Source organism: Agelaius tricolor, unplaced genomic scaffold, assembly GCF_023055355.1.
Source record: "Agelaius tricolor isolate 1412-34295 unplaced genomic scaffold, bAgeTri1.0.p SCAF_3, whole genome shotgun sequence".
Classification (NCBI taxonomy): Eukaryota; Metazoa; Chordata; class Aves; order Passeriformes; family Icteridae; genus Agelaius; species Agelaius tricolor.
In genome coordinates this window covers 2,631,925-2,657,757 of record NW_027269263.1, presented here as the reverse complement: position 1 = coordinate 2,657,757, position 25,833 = coordinate 2,631,925, and the positions used below count along the sequence as shown (strand labels likewise).

Below are 25,833 nucleotides of genomic sequence, written 5' to 3'. Positions count from 1 at the left end.
TAAATCAGGGTGTGTATTCTGTGTTACACTCATCTTTCCTCTGTGAAGCCTGAAGGTTTTTTTTTAGGATTCTTTGTCCTGCAAGAGGAAAATCACTGGCATGCGCTCTGGGTGTGTAAGATGGTGTTGTGCATCTTGGCCTTAGTCATCTCCCTCCTCCTGGAACAGGAGTGGTCAGACACATCATATCAGCAGTTTTCTTTCTCAGGATTGCAAAAAGCCCAAAAGCCTTATTACCAGAGGCCACATCTGTTTCCAAAACCAGCTAAATTTTTACTTTAGTTAGAAAGATGAAGTTTGAGGAATAATTTTCTCCTTGCTCCTGCATCAAATTTGCCATAAAGGCTGTAGCAAAGCAGTGTTGTTGTTCTCTGAAAACATAGCTTTTACTCAAGGCTTACCAAACTTAAGTAATGGTAAAAATCTCTCTTAATGCTGTAGCAGAGCTATCTTGGTGTTCCCATGGCCCTTATCTCTATGGCTGTGAAATCTTCTCACTGACTGCATGTGCATTAGTGATAATTTGCAGCCCATTCAGCTGGGAACAAATATTACTTTCTTGCATCTCTAAGAGCTGCATTTGGTCCTTTGGCATTTTGGGAAAGCCATGGGGTTAATGACCTACCTGAATCCCTGAATTCTTCTCTGTCTTTCAAACTCACCCAACACCCTCTGAAGTGCTGAGGTAGGAGGCAGTGTCTCCCACCCAGCCCTATGTTTATTGCCCCTGAACAATTTTGGGTGGTGGTATTTTGAGCAAACTTTGGTCAAATGTCCTGAAAACCTGTTTGTGTGTGATTATAGCTGTGCACCAGCACTGGCAATCTGTCTCTTGCTCATCTTGAGCTGGCAGATACACCCCTAAGTACATCCAAGAGCACCTCATGGTAGAATTAAGATAGCGTGAATTAAGAATTAAATTAAATTGGGAATTAAAATAGCTTGAATTGAGAGCAGTCTTAATTTACTTTTCCAATTGAGTGTTGCTGATCCCTAGACCTTTTTGTTACCTTGTAGCTGTTAAAGGTTATCTTCTTCAGAGAGATAATGACCATATTCTTGTTTACTCAGTAATCTCAGTTGAAATGTGGTATTCCTACTCCATTCTGTGTGAGTAGGAATTCAAATTCTGTTACACTTCTCTTAATTCTTTGTTGTGCCAAGTATTTGTCTTTTTACGCTGCCAAATCCTCGCTTTACAAATGTTGTACTTTCACAAAAGTATATTAAATGTAAATTTACTATCCAGTGCTTGTGGTTTGGCCTCTCCCAGTGCCTTTCAGGCTGCATGACTTAAATTCAGTGAGAACTTTGATGAAAGGATAGATGGAATTGCATCTCCCTTGCAATGGCCTTGGTGTGTGTCTGTGAATGGCTCCAATGGATTGTTGGGAAGAGGATACTCGGATGAGCAGTGCCTGGCTGGATCGAATGTAAGGTCTGCTCTCTGGTGTTATTTATGGGATCCATCTGATGTGAAAATGTTGTAGAAGTCTCAGTGACACCCCAAAACACTCTGTCTTGCAGTCCAGGTGAGAGAGGGGAGAAGTTTTGACTTTGAATCGAGACCAATCCTGCAAGAGTTGGTGTTGGAAGGGTTGGCTGGAATTCAGGTCAGTCCCATCCCCCCTGTGGGACCAAAGAAAGAGCACTGAGAGCTGTGGAAATGAACAGAAGCATTTCCATCTGTCTTCCTGCAGTTTCTCTAGGACCAAAACCTCTCTGGTGCAGAGCAGGGACTTTCTCACTCCACCAGCTTTTGGGAGTCCTGCCTCACAAAGTCCTACTGAGCTTTCTGTACCTGTAGAAGCTTGAGAAGCAGAAGGGTGTGGCAGCAGGTCACACCTTGTTTCCACTCCTTGTTTCCCAATGATGATCCCATTTCTTTCATACTTTCAGGGATTGAAGTGTATCTCAGTTCAAAACCAAGTGCTCCAAAAGGTTCCAGACTGTGCTGAGCCCTGCTGACCCCTGTGAAATTCTGAGGTGCTTTTGCAGTGACAAGGCCACAGGATCCCCTGGGTTAAACTTGCTTTTGGCCCTTCCTTTCCTATTTCCCAGCAGGCAAACCTCTTTCTTAAAAAATGTAGACTACTGACTTGGAAATACCTAGCAACAGAAGGCTTTATTTAAAATGTAGAGGAGAGCCAGGCCATCACTTGATCAGACAGAGCTCAGGGGAGCATGTCTCTTTGTTCAGTATGCCAGAAAAAGACATCTCAGGATAATTCTGTCAGTGGCTTTCACTGACAGATGATCAGGACATGGGTATTCTGATAATATCTATCTCAGGGTAATTTCTGTCAGGGCAGCAGTGGAAGTCAGCACAGTGCAGCTGTTGGAGATGGGGCTGGGAGGAAGGAGTCCCCACACCCACAACCACTCCCTTCAGAAATTGCTGGAAGAGCTCCTTGGAGCTTCAACAAGTTTTTGGAGCAGGTGTGAAGTAGTGCAGCCAAAACAGAGCCAGAACTGCTCTGTTTAGGCTAAAAGTAGTACATTCATCCATATATCTGTTTTTTCATTCCATAAACTGGCATTATAACAGCCATGGTTCTCACCACACAGAAGTCAGAAGGGTTGCAATGATTGCTTAACATTTGTAAAACATGTTGAGATCTTTTGATGGAAAGAATTTAACCAGTGCCAAGAACTGGTATGATAACAAAGGGGAAATAGCCATCAGTCTGCATTCACTTCTGGAATCTAATGGATTATACCAGAAGCCTTGCTTTAAACATCTGTGGGTGTGTACATTTAATGATGAATTTCTTTACTACCCTCTCTGTAAAAATGTCAGTTGAATCTGTTGGACAGCTTTGCTTCTTGGTGATGGAAACTGGTGATGATCACGGCTTGTCTCCTCTCATCTTTGGGATCAGATCCTCTTTTGGCAGTCCTTGCAGTCTGTTTCCAGTGGTTGTATTGCTTTCTTATCACAGCAGCTCTTTGCTGTCCTTCCTGTCTTGTTGCCCACCTGTGTAAAGCATTTTGCAACTGACTGGCTATTGAAACTATTACAATTGCTGACTGGCTTCCTTTGTGGAGCTGCTGTTCCAGAATGAAACTGAAATTAGCAGCAGCAACAACAAAAAGGGTGCCATAATAACTGCTGTGGTTTGAAATCACACTGAATATTGCACCCTGTCCCCATATCTCCACAGGGCAGTTTCTCTGTGTTAGGTGCCTCTTTATAGCTGCCTATGTCCCTCTGGAAGGGTCCAAGCTGAGGGCACTTTTAGGGCAAGAAAATTGTTGTTTTCTTGTGATTCCTAGTTTTTATCTGGATACTTCTGTGAACAGCTTATAAATTGTGGATAATTTGTTAGTGAGTCTTTGAAATGGAATAGGTTTTTGTTGGATGCTAGAGTTCTGTGAAAAGGTTTGTTCTTCCCCCCTGCACCCCCACTTTTCAAAGAACAGTGGCTTTTGGATTTGTATTTGCAGTGTGATTAATCAGCTCTCATGAGCTCAGTCAGCTTCCCAGACAGTGTCTCCAGTACTGAGTTTGGTAATTTCTTACGAGTAACATCTCTGGAATAAGGATTCCAGTGAAGCAATATGAGAAGAACAAGCACATCTAAGGGAAAACTAATTGAAAGGATAAAGCCAGGATATTTTATTGTGTTTGTGTGGGTGTAGTTACAATGGCTACGTTTCAAACCTCCAGCTGTTTAATTTGCACAGTGCTGTTATACGATGTCTGCAAATTGTTGTACCATTAGTGTGCTGTTCCAAGTGCTGTACATGACCCTGCAGATCTGTACAGGCCTGTTTTATGGAAGGGTTCTTTACCTTTCATGAAGGTGAACGACACATCAGGATTAGCTTTCACAGGGATTCATGGAATGCATCTGCCCCTAATCCTGTTAGCAAATGATGGGATCTGCACTAATAACTCCTCTGCTGCCTCACTGAAAGTGTCTCCTAATCACCTTGGCTGTTGACAGTAGGCTTCTTAAACACCTCAGAAAGAGAGACATGCTTGCCCATGCTAAAAGCAAACAGCCATGAATTTCCCTTGAAACAAAATCCACACCTGCACAGCATCCGTGAGTTGTGTGCGTGGGGAATCAGTACCAGAAAATGTTGAGGCATCTGATTTTCATTAATTTTTTTTTTCCATTCACCACATGTTGCAGCACTGGATGTATTTGTAATGCCATATTTCCCCTCAAGTGGTTTATTTGAGTTAGCATAAGGGTTCACAGTCTGCTCTGTTTTGGTGCATGTTCTGGCCTTGCATTTTGTCTGCTATCTTGTTTGTGGCATTTATTTCAATAGTCTGCTGTGCTATGTTAAGGCCCTGTCCTCCTAGGGCATATTTTATGCTGGGAAGAGTGGATAAAAAAAGATTATTCTATTATTATCTGAAGAATTATCTGGTAAAATTATTTTTCCAGACTCCCTGTACATGCCTTGTACTTTGTTGGTCAGCACAGTGTTTGGTGTATTTCTGAAAGCTGCAGCAGACATCCCCAGGGACCTGTCTGGCTCTGAGCAATAGTCATTTAATGACAATCTCTAGTCCCCTGGGAAAGACAGAGCAGTTTTGATGCTTCACAGAGACCAGACTAATGCTAACACCCATACCTTCAATGGAGCAAGCAACAGAAATGCTGGGCTCTGGCTGTTTGTAGGTGTTTCAGACCACAGAACACTTCAGTCCAGGCTGAGGTTACTGAGTGATGTGTAACCTGGGTAGTCAAAACCTGCAGTGTTACAGTTTCCCTTCCACCAGTCATGGAAGATTTTGGTTTTCCAGGCCCTGGACAGCCCTCTGGAGCTGGCTGGATGTTGGTGACAGCCACTTGCCCTATCCTTGCTATTCCTGGAAGGATCTATGGATCTATTTCCCTGTTCTCCCAGTACTTCTCTATCAATGTTCTCCACCCCCCACTGCAGGGATGGAGGCTCCTGATCCATTTCCTGTGGTCTGTCTCCTTTCTCCCTGCCCACAGTCCAGGGACATTTCTTGTTCCTGTGCTACAGACCTAGCCTGCTAGTCCTGCTTCCACATTCCTCCTTCCTGCCCCACTTAGAATCTCTGTCCCAAATCCAGAATGAATTTCAGGGTCAGTCCTAAATCAGAGACAGCTGGTTTGGCCATGAAGCCATCCACAATCTGATCCACCCCAGGCATGGCAGCATTTCACTGATAGAGGAAAAAACTCCTTGAGGGTGCTTCCAGCACTACTGGTGGGCATTGTCCTTGATATCAATCCAGGGGATGCTTTCAGCACTTGCCCTCTGTAGAGTTCTGGCTTGTGGTCCTTCATTATACCCTGCAAAGAGAAGAAACTGCACTAGTGCAAAAGGCAGTTCTGCTCAGAAATTTGTCATCTTTGAAAACCACAGCCTTGTTCCATCTCCAGTTTCACAAATCTCTTGTTTTATCAGGGTGGATGGTGAATAAATATATGCTGGAAGTTGATTGTGAGTAGATTGGGCATGGTGATGGAGGATTAGGGTGTGTGACTGAGGTTGGTTTGGATATTAATGTTTCATTCCTCAAATAAGTGATTCTCTGAGTTAACTTTGTTAGTCTTTGTCCTTACATGATATTCAGTGGAGCAAGAGCAGATTGAAATTAAAGAAGCTTCGTGTGTATGAGACCTTATCCTCATGGTCCTGCATTTCCTTTTAAAATGCAGCAATCCTATTAATCTTTGTGGAGGAAATGAAGTGGAATTGTTGGTTTGTTAAGAGTTTCTCTATTTCCTAGAGTGCTGCATTAAAGAAGCCTTCAAAACTGGTAAACAGGGTGAAAGTAGATCAGCAGATGAAATTGAAGGCTGGTTTCCAGGTCAGGAATTCATACATGGTTTATTGTAGTTCAGTTTGTGCTTGCCTGAAATCATCAATTTGTTTTTGTTTGCTAATTTCTCAGGATGCAACTTTGAAATAAAAATAAAAAAAGTAACACCAGAAATTATTTTTTTTTAAGTTGAAACTACATCTTTTCAAAAAATATTGCCTGCTGCAGCTACTGGGCTAAAATGCACATTGAGTTAGGTCTTGATTTTGGATGCAATCAGTAAGCTAGCAATTTGACATATAAAATTGCCTTGAAAGCCATATTAAATATAGCAGCCCAAAACCACAAGAAAGAAAACTTCTTATTTGTCTTTGTAGAAATTGTGGATTGTGCATTCTAGGGCAAATCCTGTAAAGCCTGACTTATGCCTCAGCTAGGCAAGATGCCCATTGTTCTCAAGTCATGTGCCTGAAATATTACTTACTGGGTAAGGCTGTGGCATAAATTATTTTGGATTTTATATGCAATAAAGCACTAGAAGCTGGAGGTGGTGGCAGCAAGCAATTTGCTCCAGAGTCAACAAATACCACATTAACCACAGTGGTATGCACACTGATTGGGAATTGCTCCCACTTTTTCACGTTTGGAAAAGCAAGCTTGTTTTGTACACTTTTTTTGCATGTTTGCCATTTCTGCCAGGGAAACAGAGATCTGGGTGAACTCCACCAAGCTTCAAGGAAAACAGTAAAAAATTATCAGGTAGAAGGCACTTGGCTAATTATTGTTTTCTGCCGTTTTTTTTTTTTTTTTCCTGTTTTCTTTTTTTTTCCATGTGAAAATTCTAAATTAGAACAGATTGGATAAGCTGCTCTGCTCACTGGCAGGTCAATGCCATGTCTATTGTTATGCAGTAAAACTGCAGAGCATTAGGCTTCACATATTGAGAGAATTATGTGCTTTCCCCCTGGTACATTTCCAGCGAGCACTTTTATCTAAATATAATATACGTTGGAGGCAAATTTGACATTGTTTCGGTAGCGGAAGGGTTTTACCCTTCATGTTTGCAGCCCTGTGTTGGATTTATGCTGAGGTGCTCAGAGGCAATTTACCAGAGCTATGTGGCTGTGGTTGCAGAATCTGCTTGCATTTCATATTATGAAACAGATCATCAGTTTTAAGCCATGAGGAAAGGGAGAAAAAGAAAAAAAAGAAAAATAGGCTGGTGCATGAGTCATTCTGCCTTTGTGCAGAGCGATGCTGTGATGGTACAGATGGATCTAACTGCGAGGCCCAGGTTTAGGGCTTGAGTCTAAAGCCAAAGGGACTCTGCTGTTATGAGCAGGGAAAAGGAAAAGAGACAGGGCATTGGAAATCTTGGACATCTACAAAACTGAAATTTGCATTTTCAATGGAAACCGGTAATTTGGGAAGCCAGGGACTTTCCTAGAGGCTTCAGCAGCATCCCCAGCAAAGAAATCAAATCTCTGTATGGTTTTGGCATTAATTACTTGGTAGTCACCAAGGATTTTTGTTGGCACTATGGAGTCCTTTCTCCTTGTGGTTTCTACTTTGCATGTCACTTTTTATCTTTCGTTCTTTGGTGTGGATGGCTTGCACCTTAGATTTCAGAATCACACTGTTAGAGGGATGAATGCACCTACTCTTTCCTTACCTGTATAAAAACCCAAATGTCAAAAACATCAAAAAAAGAAACCATAAAAAAAAATTCACAAACTGAACCTCTCAGAAGGCCTTTTCTTTCCCATGCTTAACTGTTTTGTCATGTAAACAAAATAACAATCTCCTAGCCAAGTCCTTAACCCAAGTAAATAATCCAAAGATTTTGCTCAGCTGAAACAAAAAAAGTGCTCTTAAAATGGCAAAAAGTTTTAGCCTTTAGGTATTTTAGATCAAGGCTTAAGGTAGAGGAAATGCTTCTAAAGGTGTAGTAGGAAATTAGGTACGTCAGATCTGACAGTAGAAAATGTTCTTCTGAAAACGTATTTCATAAGAAAAAACCAATAATCCTTGAAATCTTTGGAGCTATGAAAAAGAAGAAAGTATCAGGAGCACAGTATGAAAATGAAGTGAAGGAGAATATAATACACTGAAAGGTGCATCAGTGTCTGTTTTGGCCCAAGTACTGTGGGCATATCTGGGTAATTTGCCTGCTCAGAAGAACAGGCTGTGTACTTGTGGAGAATGGATGGATAAACAGAGTAAAAATATTTCTGAGACAGAGATAAGTTGTGGGCAAAAGGAGAAACATGTACTGTTTTGAAATGGAAGGCTGTAGTGTTTAAGTCCAGCAGGTGCTGCCATATAATCGAGTCTAACTTCATATACATAAGTGTTGGTGGAATTTCACCAAGCTATCTACAATGAACCCAAAAATCAGTATTATTTTGCAGTATAACTTCCATCTTAATGCAGAGATGCAAGAGATGAATGTTCCATCATTTGTTGTGTGTGTGTAATTATCCTCACTGTTCAAAACATGTGCTTAGTTTCCAGTTTTAATTTGTCTGGGTTTCATTCCCAGCCATTGGTTAATTTTATCCACTTGTCTCTCCTACATTCAATGTGGGGAAAAAAAAAGGGGCATGTCAAATTGAGAACTATGTGAAAAATATGGGTGTTAATAGCAGCATTCATGCACAACTTTGGACTGAGAACTGTGGTGGCATGGCTGCATGTTTCCACCATAATCCATAATTATTTCCACCATTATTAATTTCACTCACATCTTTTTGAAGCATGAACATTTTGGACTGAAATTCTGCTCATTCCCTCATAAAAAAATGAATCTTCTTGAGCAGGTCTGAGCAGAATGCTGGCAGCTCTCACTGAATGATGGAGGAATGATTAGAAAAAACAGTTTTCCCCACAACTGCCCCCCAACATTCAGCACATTTTTAGGTATGATTTGAATGAAATACAGCTGAGATTGACACGCAAAGCTTGGAAGAGAGAGGCACAGCCTTCTATGGAAGCATTATCCTTGTTACGGTTTTATTTTTTATTTTGAGGTGAAGATTGATCAGTTGTTTATATTCAGGTTTTGAAGTGTGCCTATCATAACACAAATTAAGCAAACAATAAAAAGACTAAAAACATATTTCATCATAAATAAAATGGGACTGAATGTCAACAGTGACACAAAGAGCACTCCCCAGTGGGTATTTTAACAAAGTCCATCCTCACCCCACCCATCCTTTCAGGAAGAGCCTGGGTAAATAGAAAGACTTTCTAAGAGCACAGAAGGCCAACAAATTCAGCTTTTATGGGCTGAGTCTGGCAGTGAAATCTGTCATTGAGGACATTTTACTGACATCCTCCATCTGACATAAATCTGGAGACACAAATCAGCAGATATCACCTCAGCTGCTGTGGTCTTACGTAATAAAGGGCAGAGGTCTTAGAAGTAGGTTAGGTTGCAAGCTGGAGGTGCAGCAGTTTGGTACAGGATGGATGATCTCATTTCTTGGGATGGACCACAGGCAAATTCAATCTGTAATACATGTAAGAGCTCCAGGATAACAAAGTAGTGTGGGAAAGAGCTTGCTGAATAGGTGCAATTGTGTCTAATTGAGCCCCTGTTGTGAGGGCACTGCTGAGGATGTGTTTCTGCAGGCATAAAAGCCAGACTGATATTTGAGTGAACCATGGAGGAAAGAAAAGGCACATATGAACTGCTTAAAAATCTTAAAGGCTTTTGTTCTGTTTGGAATTTTTTCATGTATTTCCGACTCTTGAAATGGAGTCAGAGTTCAGACCCTCAGCAATTCTGTCTCCCCGCCTCCTCTAGAATGGAGTAGTGGGATCCAGCTCAAATTAGGCAGGTTTTTTTCTACTCCTGTGAAAAATGAAAAAAAGAATTTAGGTTCATCAGGTTTATTTTGGACTCACTGAGGACAGATTGTGCTACAAGTTAAAAGATTTCTCTTTAATCAGAATACACACTCTTTAGAATGGAGACCAGATTTTGCCCTATCTTCATAAATTGCCTAGTGTAGAAGCCCATGAGCTTGATCAGGAAATTTCAGTGCTGTCATAATTCAGAAAATAATAATAATGTACTAGTACTGGGCAAGGAACTCCAAACCCAAAGTGCCTTAGATAATGCTTGGGCTGATTTGAGGTTTCAAGTGGAAACCAGTTAAAGCTGGCTTGTATTAAATGGTTTCAGCCCCATGATCCTCCCAGCTATTACCAAGTTTCTTGCTGGGTTATAACTTTACATAAATTCAGTATTTGGTGTAAAATACAGGGGGCTGTATTTCTCTGAAAAAGGTCTGAAGCAGATGGCTACATCTCCTCTATTCCCAATGCAGCAGATTTATTTTTCACTCAAAATCCCCGCCATTCAATCTGAGGGCCACATTTTTACACTTAGATGTTAATGAGATTTGTTGTTGAGTTCTTCAGGTCTGGGATTTCAGTCCTTGAGAGCTGCACTTGATGTTCCTTGTGGGTCCCTTCCAACTCAGAATATTCTGTGATCTGAATATTCCCCAAGGGAGTGTTATCAGCAGGCTTGGCATACCTCTTGGAGATCATGCTGTGTTGTGGTCTCACTGCCTGAGACAGCTGGAACAGCTGCTTGTGGAGAGATACTTGCCTGCAAAGCCACGTGGAGGGTGACAAATGGATAGAAGTTCAGTTTAATTGAGTTGCTGGGTGTGTGCTGGGCAGCAAGGCTGCTCTCCAAGGATGGAGAAACAGCACAGGCCAGCGTGCATCATCAGATTTCCATCTGTCCGATAAACAGAGTGGAAATCTTGGAGATATACTTTTTATTATTTATTTACTCTTAGTCTGAAGGATGTCAGAAGATATTGGCAATTGGAAGATATGCTTTGGAGAGCTCCAAAATTGATTTTGCTTGTGATGGTTGCTACATCTGTTGCAATGGGAGAATAAGGGTCACCTCTTACACTGAAAGCAATGTTAACACAATTGTAAGGAAAATACGGAGCACATCTCCTAAAAAACTGCAACTAGTTGTTCCTTATGACTGTTTCCTGATTACTGGGCAGATTGCAGGAGTTTTGGTGAACAGAAATGAATACTTAAGGTGATTCTTAAGGTGAAAGTACCTGGTGTACTTGCTCACTGAAGGAAACTACTGTGATATGTAGCAAGGCCATGGATGTGTTTAGAATCATAATAAGAGACATTTTCAGCTTTCTTAACAGATGATCTATGTGATAAGTGTCCAAGGACAGGAAGTACATATCTGTTTAATAGATAAGATTTTGTGGGAATTTTTGCTTAGGGTATTCTTTTTATTTCCTTTTTTAGTTTGCTGAGCAACTGGTGGTTTAAAAAAGGCATTTTAAAGAGGCTTTTAGAAGCAGTTGTTCTCCTCGCTGTGTAGGGGTACTCTGTGTGGGTAGAGAGAGTGGAATAATCATCTTCATCTTTGTGTGGTCTCACTGCAAAGACAAATCCTGAGCTATAGCCATTGGGCATTGACTCAGTTGTGGCCATTGTCCAGCTGCCCCAGGCTGGGAGCAGTGTGTCCTCTCCTGTGCCCTTACAGCTGGACTTCAGAGTTGAAAAGATCACAGGCTTCTTGGAGCCAGAACATCTTACTAATGAGGGGGGTGTCTGGTCAGTTTGCTAATGCAGTTTTACTCCAGAGTCTCTGTCCTGTGGAAATTAAAGACCCCACTGGTTTATTATTGTATTCATATCCTTTCTGTTCTGAAAGGATACCTTTCAGAACAGGAGACCTACATGAAATGCTGATACCCATTGAAGTTGCTTGCAAATGGCAGGAAGTGTTTTTCCTTGCCTTCCCTGCATCACACCTTTAGTGCTTTTAATTCAGCTCCTTCCTTTCTTCCTCATTCCCCACTGTGTTCCCTCATGGCCATGCTGCTCATGGGTTGCTCTCTTTGAGAAGAGTTGTTTCTACAAAGAAAAACCTCTTAAAGCAAAGCATGAAAGTAGCAAATTAAAACCTTTGATGCACTGAGGATGAAAATGCTGTTCTAGCTCTGGCAAGTGGCTCAGCCATGTTTTCCACTTTAAATTTTTAAAGCAAAATTGGGGTACTGAATCCCTGCTGAACCTATACTTTCACCCTTCTTTCAGCAAAGGAGAAAAGTACCATCAAAACATTGTGATGGGAGAGGTTTGCCCCCAAAGAGTCTGATTAATGGCTAAACCAAATTTAGTTGCTTTTAATATTTAAATATTTGCAAAACTAACATTATCTGTACTTGGTTTTAGTCAGTGCAGAACTCTGGTTTTTTTCTATGTTCATGGCTGCACTGCTAACTTAAATATGTGACTGTGTAAAAAAGGGAGACTTCTTAACCATGATGTGTCAGACCACTGCCAGAAGCAAAGTAAATGAATGTCCTGACTGGGTCTGGCACATGTTAGCTTCCTAATTCACTTTCCCTGCTCAAAAAGATAAGAGGAATGCAGGCGTCTCCCTTTATCTCCCACAGTAATAACCTCAGCAAAGATTTGAATGGGACACAGGATTATTAGGATTTTAAGGTCTTGCTTTCCTTTTCAAGCAGGATGAAACTAAATGTAATCATCTGTTGGGGCAGATGAATACAATGGGTTCTCAGCTGTAGGCTTTCATCACAGCAGAGATCTTGTGTGATTTGGCCTGGCAGGGCTCCGGGCTCACAAAAATTTTGTGAGTGTCAGATGTTTGGCACTCAGAGCCAACCACTGAGAGCTGCTGTCATACTTGTGTCTCCCTGTTTTCTAGTCTTTAAAATGCAGATTTTTGTCACCGTTTTCAGCATGCGATGTTTAGAGGAGACTGATGGAAAGCTGGTTTGCTGAGTCCAGTTTCAGTTGTATGGGCTTGATCAACTCTGCTCAAATGCTGCTGTGAGTGCTCCAACAGGACTGTGGTGCAGGCTAGGAGAATGTTTGCTCAGCTACAGAGCTGGGCTTTTATGGATTTGGTGTTTTCTAGGAGCCAGCAGCCAGTATGGTGTGGCTGCTATCTTCACAGGGACTATTTTCTCAAGTTCTCTTCTAAGAAACAAAAGAAAACCAGGGTTTGAAATTATGTGTCTCAATTTCACAGCCTATTTTCACAATAGGACATGGAGCAGCTGCTGTAGCCATACTTACTTTGCTCTTGAAAACTGCTTTATGTGATTTTTTTTAAGTGTCCAGTATGCCATAGCACCAATGTTTCCCTGTCCCTGTTGCAGGCTGTCCTACCAGAGGAACGATGATGATGATGAAGAAGCTGCCAGGGAACGGCGCCGGCGGGCTCGGCAGGAGAGGCTGAGGCAAAAGGAGGAAGGAGATCTCTCAGGAGAAGCAACAGACAAATCTGAGGTCAATGCCCAGAACAGGTAAAATGTCTGATGTTGTTTACTGACAAGCCAATGGTAGTTTTTGTTCAGAGAAGTGCCTGGAGGAGGTTTGCTGTGGTGCATGAGTTTGAAGTGCTGTGGTGTTTGAGTTTGGCCATCCTTAAAGTGAAGAAGGACCTCACACAGTGAGGATCAGCCTGGCTGTGTCTATGTAGTAGGGTGGGAGCATCACACATCTGGCTCATGGCACATATCCAGGTGTCCTCAAGGCTGTCTGTGGGGTAAGTCAGCCGAGGCTCATGGAGGCTCTTAGATCCTCTCAGGCATGAGTGCATCTGGCCTCACAAAACACCACAGCTCTGGTTCTGCTCACAGGGGTCATGGCACCGTGGGGCCAAAGCACTGGGGGCACCCAGTCCTCAAGCTGTGGCTGCAACACACTTGCAGGGTGCTGGGTGTGAGCTCCAGAGCCCAGCAACTCACCTGGCATTGTCAGGGTCAGGCAGGTATAAAGAGGAGAAAAGCTCATGGAAGGAGGTGACGCTTGAAATCATGGAATTATCCAAGCTGGAAGAGACCTTTAGGATCATCAAGTCTAACCATCAACCCAGCAGTGCCCCTGCAGCCCCTAAAGCATTACACCATATCACTGCTATCACCACCCACTTGTCACAAGCTGAGTGGCCTCCCTGTCTGTCCAGAGATGGCCTTCCTGTCTGTCCATCATTTGTTTAGTTTCACATAAATAATAATACTATAAATAATAATATAAACAGTATACCCAGATTTCCACTGGCCATAACACAACTGATAGAAATAAACCAAAATTGTGGTGGCAAGTGATATCAAGCACAAGAAGCAATTTAAGGCAAGGAGAATGGATAGAGAGATCAAAGCAGCAGCTAAATTTTGAAGCGTGTAACCTGTTGAGTTTTCCAACCATGGAACGATGATGCAAGCTTTTTTCCTAGAAAGAGTGAAGTGCATATGTTGTTAGAAAGACTTCTTTTGGGTTTTTTTTTTAATGCAAGCCTGTCCCTTTCGCACAGTGTGGCAGGAGAGGAAAGCAAGCGCTCCACAGATGATGAAGCTGCATTGCTGGAGAGGCTGGCGAGGCGGGAGGAGAGGCGCCAGAAACGCCTGCAGGAGGCCCTGGAACGCCAGAAGGAATTGGACCCCACGATCACAGATGGGAGCTTGTCAGTGCCCAGCAGGAGAGAAGTAAACAACGTGGAAGAGAATGAGACCACGGGCAAAGAGGAAAAGGCTGAAACACGCCGAGGACGCTGTGAGATTGAGGAGACAGAAACAGTTACCAAGTCGTACCAAAGGAACAACTGGAGGCAAGATGGGGAAGAAGAGGGGAAAAAAGAAGAAAAAGACAAGGAGGAGGAGAAACCAAAGGAGGAAACCATAGAGGAAAATCAGGTAGATGTGACAGCAGAAAAATCCACTGATAAAGAAGAGGGAGTAACTGTAAATGCAGAGGAACACAAAGCAGAGAATGATACAAATGCTGTGCCAGAAGGGACGCAAAGTGTAACTGATGCTGTAGATAAAGAGAAGCTCAGGGATGAGGAAAAGGCTGAGGAAGAAAGGAAGGAAGCAGAAGAAAGGGAGAGGTTAAAAGCAGAGGAAGAAAAGAGGGCAGCTGAGGAAAAACAGAGAGCAGAGGAAGAAAAGAGGGCGGCTGAGGAGAGGGCTAAGGCAGAAGAGGAGAAGAGGGCAGCTGAGGAAAGAGAGAGGGCTAAAGCTGAAGAGGAGAGGAGGGCAGCTGAGGAAAGAGAGAGGGCTAAAGCCGAAGAGGAGAGGAGGGCAGCTGAGGAAAAACAGAAAGCAGAGGAGGAAAGGAGGGCAGCTGAGGAGAGGGCAAAGGCAGAAGAGGAAAAGAGGGCAGCTGAGGAAAAGGCTAAGCTAGAAGCAGAGAAATTAAAGGAAAAACAAAAGATGGAAGAACAGAAAATAGAAGATGAAAAACGTCAAGCAGCTGTCTCAAAAAAACAGGTACAGTAAACATTTTGCACCAAAATAAGACACCTGTGGTTTGTGTGGAATGTAATGCAAGAACAGATTGAATTGGAATTTCCTCACAGATCTAGTCCTGTACTGAAGTTACTAATACTTGTGCTGTTGCTCTCTATTTTTAAAAATAAATTCCCTCCTGCTTACCAATAGTTCAGTGCACAACGGGCCTGACCTCACCCCATCATTCAAAGAAAACCTTGCATGTTCAGACCTCTGCATGTGCTTTTGCTGCCTTTTCCCCCCATCAGCTGCTATAAAAACTGGCCTAATGCAGTAACCCATGAGGTGGAGGCACACACATCTTGGCAGAAAACATTATGAGCACCTGTTGAAGTGTGTGAGGAATGCTGTGTGCTAAGTGCAGTCACAGGAAAGGGCTCTGTACTGGGACATGTGAGCATGATGCCACTCCAGGGAGAAAGGCCCAAGGGGAGGGAGTGGGCATGGGAGGATTTGGAGAGGGTGCAGGGGGCACAGCTGCACTCAGAGGTGTGGGCACAGCAGCACATGATGGAGTGGTGGCTGCACACTGGATTGGTACGTGAACACAGCGTGGAGAAACAAAAATGCAAACAGGTGTGCGATGTTTTTATCTTTAAAAATAAATTATTGAAAACCCAAAAACCAAGGAGGAAGAAAAAGTGGAAGCTAAAAAGGGAAAGCTGCCAGAAGAGAAGCTCCAAGCTACCTCCATACAAGATCAGGTAACTCATAAAGCACTGATTTAGATGTGATAGGGAAACTTGAGATATGAAAACAGATAAGGCACCTATAAGTGAATGTTGATTCTTCAGCAAAGTACTTAAGCTTGTGTTCCACTTCAAGAACATGGGTAATCCTGCTGAAATAAATAGGGATGAAGCTCCTTAAGTGCTTAAAATTAAGTAAATTCTTAAGTAGTTTGTTCTTTTGGGGCTTTAGGACCAATTCCTGTTTGTCTTAAAACAAATATTTCAGGAAACTCAGTTCAGTCAACAACACAAGTATGGTTTTCCCTCTGGGGATGAATTTTTCAGGACAGTATCAACTAATCATGCTTCTCTGGTTTCCTCTCACTTTACTGTGAACTTTTTTCCCCTATGAACAAAGCCTACTCTAATAATCATCATCATGATAATTGATAATCGTCATCATAATGATAATAATAATCTAGGCCCTTTGGCCAGCAGACTGCCTCAACTAATAATTCCCCTGCAAGCTGCAACACCCCATAATGTAAACTGTGCATACCCAAGATTCTTCTTTTGTTTTAAAGAGAAAAATCCACCAAAATTACTGCATTGCATTTCCACTGTAAACACAGGAGCTGGTGCCATGGTGTTTTACTGTATGGTAAGTAAATAAGATTTGGGGACCATTTACTCTTCAGGGTGCTGATGGACACAGGGAGCCATGCTCAGTGCTGTGCAGTGGTTTTGGGTCAGTGCAGCAGCTTTCAAACCAGCCTCTGATCCTGGTTAGGGGAGACTGCTCAGAGACTGGTCAGAGCCTTGGAAATTTGGAGACATTTGGGTTCAGGCAGGACTGTGTGGCTCAAAGGGAGACACAGCACAGATTTCTGTCTGGTGGATTGGGACCATTGAGGGCTGGGGAGGGTCCACTCCAGGGTCCTTAGTTAGCAGATGAGTTTGGAACATGCTTAGCTTACCCTCACAGAGCAGTGAGGAAATAGCTGCACAAAAAAAAAAGGGATGGATTATATTAAGAAGACAGAAAATTAATTTCCACTATTCACTTTTGCATGCAGTCTTTGAATATCACAAGTAAATGTAAAGAGGAGTCTGTAGCTGACCACAAACTTTGATTTGTGGGAACTTGAGACACAGTTGTCCTGCTTGTTCTTATGGAGAGCTCGGCCAGCTCTCCCTGGAGATCTCATCATGCTTTTAAGCCCTACCCACTGGGCTAGATTATTCCAGGAAATTGGCAAGACTTATAAAAGTTACTTGTGATTTTTAGTGTTTCCATCTTTGGATGCTGAAGCTGAGAGAACTTAATAGAATCCCACTTGTAGTGCAATGCTGAATACCCATCCTGAGCATTGAAAATGTCTTGAAAATCTCAGTTGTTGCTTCTTTACTTGTGAACAAAAATGATGATCAGGGAAGATCAGGCTCCACTTCTCCCCCCCACTTTCCAGGACACAAAAATTCAGTGAGGTCTCTTTCTGAATGTGCATGCAGCTAAGAGGATGCCAGTGTTCCATGAACAGGACCCAGAGGGAACAGAATGTATCTGCATAATCAGGTTTTGCTTTTGCTTTGGACCTCAGAGTTCAGGTTTTGATTAATTTGGCAAGAAAAAATTTGTCTCTTTTTCTGAACTTCTGCACAGTTTTTCGTTCTTGAAAGTGACCTGAGAAGTTCACAAGACCAAGCTTTCTCATGATGTGAGACTCCTGGTATTTCCTGCTTCCAGTTTGGCCAGACATGCTGCAGCAGTTGCTTTTCTCATGGTGTTTGGGGGTGGCAGCTGACTCTACAGGGGAGCCCCAGACCCAGATGCCCACAGCTTTTAACTCCCGAAATAACTGAGCCCAAGTAAGGACTTGGCCCCAGATGGGCCCCAACCTCAGTAACTGATTTGCTTCAGTCTGGAGGTGTTCAAGCTCAAGATTCAGAAATCTCAGCTCTCAAATAATAGCATAAAAATCAAACAGAAAAGAGGCAGTATGGAAAAAGATAAAAATACAAATATAAAGCTGGAAATTTGTGAAACATGCCTTTGGTCATGTTGTAGCTTGATATTAAGATTTGTGAGATTTGCCACATGTGAGCACAGGTGAGCTATTTCAATTCAGGTAATATCACCTGTCTGCTCCAAGTGGAGTCCTTTTTGAATTCAGCAGAAGCTGAATTAGTCTGTAATTTAGGGAAGCAGCGAGACAAGGCAAAGAACTTATTTTTTTGCCTGCCTTTGGAATGAAATACAAAGGATGCTGCTTCTTTGCCAATCAATCTCTGCTTTGGTATTTAAATTACTAGGAGAAGGATTGAGCCCAAAAGATGTGAAATTTATTTGTAATATCTTGTTTTACCATCTTTTTGAATGAAGAGGCCAAGCTGCGTTAATGGCTTTCTCAAATGCAGACACATTGTCATAAATCATACTGGCTTCTGAAATGCTATTTCCTAACCTTATAATTTTTAAACTATATTGTTTTAATATTAGTTTTCTCAGTGATTTCAATTAAGATGTAAGAGATACAACCCTCCCCAGTGGACCTGAATCCATGAGGCAGCTGGAAGTGTTGGCTTTTTAAAGAAGACTTAGGAAGGTCTTGATGAAAATCTCAGCAAAGGAAATCTTATGCTCTCAAAACCCCAGGACAGACATCCTGGCACAAGGAATCTTGCACCACTCAGCACAGCCTGTTTCAGCATCACCCTGAGTGGGGCTGAAGGGTTGGGAGATTGCTGCTGTGAACATGGTCACCCATTTGAGTTGGCAAGGCCCAGAAGATGATCCTGCTGTCTGGTGGCATTCAGCAGGATAAATGAATAGCCCTGCTTGTCTCAGCCCAGCAGGACCATTCCTTGAGGCCCTCTCTTGCAGCATCATGGCCAAAGAATGCACAGCCATGGAAGTTAAGCTCCCCTCTTGTCCCTCAGGGAGCTGCTGCCAGGCCTGGTTGGAAGGAGAGGGTGGGAAAATCTGCTCTCAGAGCAGAGCAAATGCCTCTGTTGGTTGTGCCCAACATCCCCCACCAGCAGCAAATTTGCTGAAGTGGTTTAAGCATCCTGTGCTCACTTGTAATGTGTGCTGCCATGGTGGCATCCATTGCTCAGGGGCAGCAAACTGGCCTCAGGTAGAGTCAGGCTCTGACTCTGGGGCTTCACTCTGCACCAGCCTTAGGAGGATCTTGGCGTTGAAGGCTCTGAACTCATCCTTTGTAGGTAAAGATTTTGCTTCTCCAGGAGTTGAGATGGGTGGATGTTCTTCCTCTTTGATGAGGAAGAACAGAAATTTCTTTTGATTTGGGGTGTGAAGCTGTATGCTACTTTTTCATTTCAAGGTGCATCTTAAGACACCTTTAAGAGCAGCTGTGTTGCACACAGGACTGTTACAGAAGTTCTTTATCTTTCTAGTTAGCAAATGGGATTGCAACAGGCTTCCAAAGTATTTATTCTTGAAAGGTCTCCATTTGAATTCTACACAGAAGGTATTTCTTGCTTGCCAGCTAGAGCCTTCCTTCAGCACAGAGCTGGGGAAAGCAAATAAATACTTTGGAGGTAAATTTTTCATCTGCTGTTGAAAGTTGGTTTTGGCTGGTGGTCTTAACTAACAGAGAATATTTCTACCTGAGGATGCATAACTTAAATCAGTTCACTTTCTCCCTTACCAGCATCTAGCCATGACTCAGCATGCTGGGGTCATGCCATCTGTGATATTGATAAATACTTCAAGCTCATAACTCTGAAGAAATACTGGAGAATTAAATTTATGCACAAAATATTCTTTATTACCACTAAGAATCATGAGACAAAACTTTTTAAAGATAAAGGGAATTTTTACTCGTGTTTTCCAGAGCATTTCCTTCTTCACAGGTTTAAATATTTATGTCTGATAATGCTACCCATGACCAACCCCAGGCAGGACTGTGCTTTTTGTCAGAGTAAGTTCTGCTCTGATATCAAGATGATTTTGTGTTTTGGCCATTATTCTTGCAATAATGAAGTTTCCTTCTGCTGTGACACTGAAAAGAGCATAAACTTTGTCACACAAACTTGACATTTGTTGGAGGTTTTCTGTTATTTTTATTACACCAATGCCCTAAACCTGGTACCAAAAATGTGTTGGCAAGTCCCAGAGAGTTTGCAACCCACAATCTTGAGAAGCAAGAGGTGAATGATGCTGCAGTGGGAGGAAGAGTTGGGGGTGCATTTGCGGAGTGAAGCAGTGTGGTGTCATAGTCCCATGGCCACAGGCAACTTTCACAGAAGACTGATAATCTTATTTTCAAGATGTTTTGACCTGGAATTCAGGTCCGGACAGCAAAGTGACAGTTGATCACAGTTTAGAGCTTTGTAGACCACTCCTGTCCTACAGCACATGAACAGTTTGAAGGCAGTTCCCAATCTCCCCAAGAAATTTGTATTTCTCAGCTGTTATTTAGAATGCCTCGTTCTGACTTTTTTTTTTTCTTTTTTTGGTGTGTCTTGTCTTTTGTTCTGTGATCTGTGCTGTGTTCTGAACAGGATGACAAAGGTAAAGCCCCCAAAGAGGAAATGAAAAGTGTCTGGGATCGCAAGAAGGGCGTTCCTGAACAGAAGGCGCAGAACGGGGAGCGTGAGCCCCCTGCCTCCAAACTGAAACGTACTGAGAATGCTTTTGGGTGAGTGCCAAGGGAGAACTGGGCTTGCTCCTGCTACAGGGGCCACCTCTGGGGCTCTGGGTGGAGGAGCTGGGCTGGCACCATCAGCAGTGGCTCAGGTGTTCACTGGGCTGCAGTTCTGCAGTTGCTGAGCTGTCCCCACTCTGCTGCAGGAAAAGCATCAAGTTCTGAAAGCAGCTGGAAATGGCCTGGCTCCCCCAGCAGAGACAAGAGGCTTGGTTTGACTCTGCTGTAGCTTTACTTCCTTACTTATTTCTAATATCTACACAGAGACCAATAGTGAGAAAACCCTATATTTTGCGTTCTCTAATTTTTTTAGTCCAATCTCAACTTTTACTGTAGTAACCTATTTCCAATTACCCACCTATCTTTAATCAACAGAATAAAGCACAATCCAGTTGTGCTTTCTCAAATGTCCAAGAGAGAAGCTCTAGAAAGAGCTTCCCTCCTCATTTCAAGGCAAACATTGAAATTAATGGCTTCTGTAGAAAAGTGTTTTTCCAGTTAGGTAAAAACCTCTCCTAGCCAAAATAGTATTTTTTCCTTTTTTTTCCCCCTTCCTTTTTATAATCTGTGTCAGAGTTTGATTTTTTTTAAAGGAAATATTTGGCTTGTGGTTATATTGGGAAATTCAAAGAAGATAACAATTTTCTAGGTGAAAATTTTATTTAAAAGGATCCTGCCTGCTAAAAGCATGGGATACACGAAATAGAAATCAAGTTCTTCCTTTTAGCAGGAAATCAGGAATGAGTAGGTTAGAAATCAAATTTTTTCTCCTTCTGCATCTCTCTTTCTCTTTTACATTGACACAGGCAAAGGAAAGGTTAAGCTCTCCAGGCACTTTGAGAAATCTGAGCATGGCAGATGGGATTTGCTATTGTATCTCAGCATTCCCCTCATGATTCTGCCGGGAAGAACAAACTTTCTCAAAATAAAATGCAGTTCAAAAGACCCTGGAGACACCCTGACCTAAGGCCAAAAGACAGACAGTGATGGAGATGGAACGGCAGGAAATTGGCCTTGCTCAAAACTTGGGTCACATCATCAATAACAAGAATGATTTTCTAAAAATATTTTTGATGTGTTTTCATTTGCTTTATTTCCTGTGGGAGACAGGCATTAGTGGCAAAATGTAGATTTGAGTTTCCACTCCTTTTTTTTTTTTCTATTTCTGTTTTTCTTCTGTTTCATGAAATTGTGAAGAAGCCTGTTCAATGACCTTTTACCAGCTGAGTAGAAGATTTGGGTTGGCAGCATCAGCAGAGGTGCCAATGTTTGTTGGGTTGTTAGGTATGAATTAGGGCTTTTTTCTAATGAACTGCCCCCACAGAGTTGGGCTTTGTCTGGAACTGTCCTTTGTTCCTTTTTTTTTAATGCACACATCAGATTCTATTTAGAAAAAATATAACTTGGCTAACTTTCAGTGGTGAGAACTGAGAACAGAGTAGGGTAGTGGAGGCTAAAGAAAAGTGTTTTTTCTCTTTTGGTCTACGTCAGTCAGAGAAATACAGAATAAAATCCCATTTTATGGCTTCCCCTTCCCATCTCCCCTCCCACCTGCCTTCCTCCCTATTCTCATACAGGACTGCAAAAGTCCTAAATGCAATGTAACATGTTTTTTCACATTGTTCTGATGTTTTTGGCTCCCACAGGCCACGTCTTTCCTTTTCCTCCTTGCTCCTTGTCTGAAATCTGGCAACCAGCTTCATTTCTTAATACCAAAGAGGTTCTTACAAAACGCTTTCTCCACCCAGCACCTCAATACTAATTTCCCAATGCTGACAGCAGAGAATACAGATTTTCCCACAATCTGTTGAAAACAGAGGAGTTGGATGTGGAGGAAAATAAGGATAATTACTGCCAGTGTATTGTCTGCTATTTTGGATTATGCAGAACTAGTCAGGGAAGAGCTGTGAGCAGCATTAAGAATAAAGTAAGTTCAAAACTTAAAATATCCTTCATTTTAAGGAGGCCAAAGCAATCATCCAAGGTCTGCAAGCAAGAATGTTCAGGGTAAATTCTGCCACTGGCTCAATCAGCTGAGTAGCTGCTGATTTCATTGAGTCTCACTGCACTGAGGGCTAACCTTCCTTCTGTGCTGATGAAGTGGCTCTTCCTCAGCAAAATCTTGGCAAACATTCTTCATTCCCTTCATTCTGAAAGCCAAATGTTTGCCCTTGCCAGGGGGATCATTTTGTCCATCTGAAGTGACTTCTTGCACCTTCTCTGGGCCCAAAACTTGCAGGTCTTGGTGAGGTGGCAACACAGATTTAGAGACCAAGAGGCAAAGGAAAAAAAAAAATTGAGGTTCCTGAGTTTGTTTGCTGGAGGGGCTACAACCTTGCAATGAAACAGGAAAGCCCTAAGATACCCAGGGATTTCTTTTGTCCTTTGCATTGGATCTTTGGAAATTACATAGTGCCTTGGAGAGGCTTGTGGAATATTTTGGGTTCTCAGTACTTCTGCAGACTCAACCAGGGGGTATTCCAGGCTGGGCACCCACTCAAAATCACACCTCAGGTGTTGCTCTTCCCTTTGTTTTTGAAAGGCTAAATGAGATTTCAAATTGAATTTCCAATGTATTCTCACACTACTACATCAATTGCATATGTATTTTTCATTTAAAAAAGCAGCAGCTCCTTACTGTAATTTGGCATCACTACCTGATGCAAGCCCTTATTGTGGCCACTTAAATTAACTTGTCATATATTTTTTTAGTGATACAGTTCCTAAATCATGCGTGCTGTGCTAGAACCAAATTTCATTCAATTTGGTAAGATCATGTGGGGGCAGAGAACTCTGTGTTAGTAGATTTTATTATGATATAGAAACTACAAATAATTTAGCTCTGGTCTTACAGCCTCTTTTATGTGGCTGACTCCATCTGCAGGAGACATCTGTCTGAATGAAGAGCATCTTTGCTGGATTGGGTGTGATTGACTGGATTGCAAATTTATATGGAATTTGTTTTTTACGTTGTCATCTCTCTAACAGTTACTGTTGGAATCTTTGATTTATACTGTCTTGTGGTATTATACTCTGCAGCACTCTGGTTGCATTAATGAAGTCATTTATATATTTTTTTTTAAGATGCCAACAATGCAGAAAGGTTTTTTTTGTTTTTAATTCCATAAATACATTAATCTTCTGTCTTTTTGTCAATAGCACACTTAGAAATCTTCAGTACCTATCTCCTTGTCAGCAGGAACATTAAACACACTTAAGGAGTGGACATTTGTCTAAACACTGATGTGGTAATTATTTAACAAGGTGATGCTATCTGACTCTGTTGGAAGCATGCACTTCACCTGTGCAAATTCTTTAGGTTTGGGGGATTTTTTTTGGCATTCTTTCTTTCTGTCTCATGTATTACAGCTGCTTGGAAAACTCCTGTTTTTCTCCTGTGGAAAGTTACCATTAATAATTTCCAGTTCCTTACTAAAATGTCATATTTTCCCTAGAAAATGTAAGGAAAAGATCTGATGAACCTTTCTGTTCATACATGCTGGTGGAGTTAGAGTGATGGGTGTTATAGATGAGATAGGAATCTTTTTAGTTTTTTTTTCTTTTTTTAAATACTGTTGAAACTGGAAAACTCCCTCTTCTCTCTTATTTCCTCCTGTTTTCCCCAAGTCAAGTAAATTGTTCTGTCCCCAAAGATACTTGTCTTTTTCTAGAGGGTTTATTAAAAATATTTGCCCTTGAAAGGAAAGGATTAGTGCATCCTTTATGACACAGAACACAAAATAGGGGTGGCACAAGTTCTCAGGCACAGTGGTGTGTGTGGGAGAGATTCCTTCCTCACTGGCAGGGATGGGAGAGGTGCTCCTTGTGCTGCCTAACAGCAGCTTTTGTTCACAGAAGGCTCAGAATGGAGGAAATTGTACTTGAAAACACCAAGTGAAAAGGATATAGATCCTAGTTTTGGGGAAAGTGTGAAAAAACACTGGACGTGGCAGGAGGCTCAAAGCTTTCAGTACAAAAGTACCTTTTGTACAGGTACACTATTCCAAGTGTATTTTCAGAGGAAAGCTGACATTTTAAAAATGTTGTCAAGCATCCAAAGTAAATTTTGTTTTTATTTTTATGCTGGGTTTTTTTATCTTGTTAGGTAGAAGTTGTTTGCTACAAAACCTGACATATTCAGCTCTACACAGTCATTCCTCTTTCTCCGTTTTCTGTTTTCCCGATGGAAACGTTTTGGGCCAGCCACAGCTTGCAAGGAGCAAGAAGTCTTAGAAGGCAGCACCTTGCTCTCGTGTGTGTCTCCCTAGACCAGGGAATGGCCCTCCAGGATGGAGTTTCCAGCAGACACACCACTCTGTACCTTGTACAGACCCAGTTACACCCAACAACACTGCCTCAGGTGGCAGAGAACCAGTCCCTGCTGAAGGAACCTTCTCCTGACTCGGTTTCCTGATAAACCATGCTAAGAAAACCCTGCATCCCTCCTGCCATGCCAGCTCTAAGAAAATCTGTTTAGACATTGGGGACACAGAATTGTTTGCATTTTGAAAATTGTCTTATGTGCGCTTTTGATTGTTTTGTCATTTTGTTGATTCAGTTGATCCTTCAGAGAAGCTTTCTTAATAATATAAAAAATGGGTAATTGTGGAGACCCTGGGGGGGGGGGGGGGGTGGCGCATTCCCTGGTCTAGGGAGACACAAGAAGCTTCCCTCAAAAAGCTGTTAGACTCCATTGGCTCCTTCCCCTGTTCCTATGTGTAGGAATAATTACCAATATAGCTGGATGGGACGTGCCTGAGCTTGTTTGGCCCTTGGTGCTGAACCAAACAGTGGCACTGTGGCGTTTCACCCCAGAGACACTTTTGGCCGGCTGGGTGCTGCAGCTGGACACTTGGAGACAAGTCCAGGCCTGCAGGAGCTCTGGTGGCTCTGGGATGGACCTTTCCCCCCATAACAGGGTCTGCTCCTTGGGTTTCCCTCTGGCAGAGAAGCTTTAAGGCGATGGTGAAGGAAAGGAGTTGGTTCTGATGGAGGTTTTTAATCCAGAGTTTTATTTCTGGCCCAGAGGCCTCTGAATGCAGCAACATGCAGCTCCAACAGAACTCCCCCAAACGCGTGGTTGCTGTTCCTTTTAACCCCGGGAAGAGGGGCAGGGAAGGGGTAGGAATCCACCAACCAGGTACATAGAAGGAGGTCTTAAGGGACAAAGGACACTTGGATGGCCCAATGCCCCCCCAGGGGTAGAGGGCATCCTTTGAATCTGCCAATCACTCCACACCCTTCTGGAATTCCAGGACTGACAGACAGTGCTCAGCAGGGGTCAGGGAGGGGAAAGGAGAGGTGACTGATACACCTGGGAGGGAATCTTCAGGGGAGGGACCTGAGGTTCTGGGGTAAATTCTGAAATCACAACACGGCACCATTTTCCCTTTCCTTGCCTTCCC

The 25,833-nt window shown here is 42.5% G+C and overlaps 1 protein-coding gene across 11 annotated transcripts in view; it reads left to right on the top strand.

Annotated features, from left to right (window-relative positions):
• Positions 1 to 25,833, top strand: part of CALD1 (caldesmon 1) — a 173,161-nt gene that overhangs the window by 129,955 nt on the left and 17,373 nt on the right. For 9 of the 11 annotated variants that reach the window (XR_011678463.1, XR_011678464.1, XM_071422126.1 and 6 more), the window contains 4 exons: positions 12,955 to 13,101; positions 14,112 to 15,066; positions 15,717 to 15,791; positions 20,286 to 20,422. Coding sequence is in view for 9 of the 11 variants with exons in the window: in XM_071422126.1 (XP_071278227.1) it covers positions 12,955 to 13,101; positions 14,112 to 15,066; positions 15,717 to 15,791; positions 20,286 to 20,422 (1,314 nt within the window). In the remaining 2 variants the exon portion in view is untranslated. The remainder of the gene's footprint in view (positions 1 to 12,954; positions 13,102 to 14,111; positions 15,067 to 15,716; positions 15,792 to 20,285; positions 20,423 to 25,833) is intronic. The other 2 variants (XM_071422130.1, XM_071422131.1) reach the window with 2 other exon arrangements.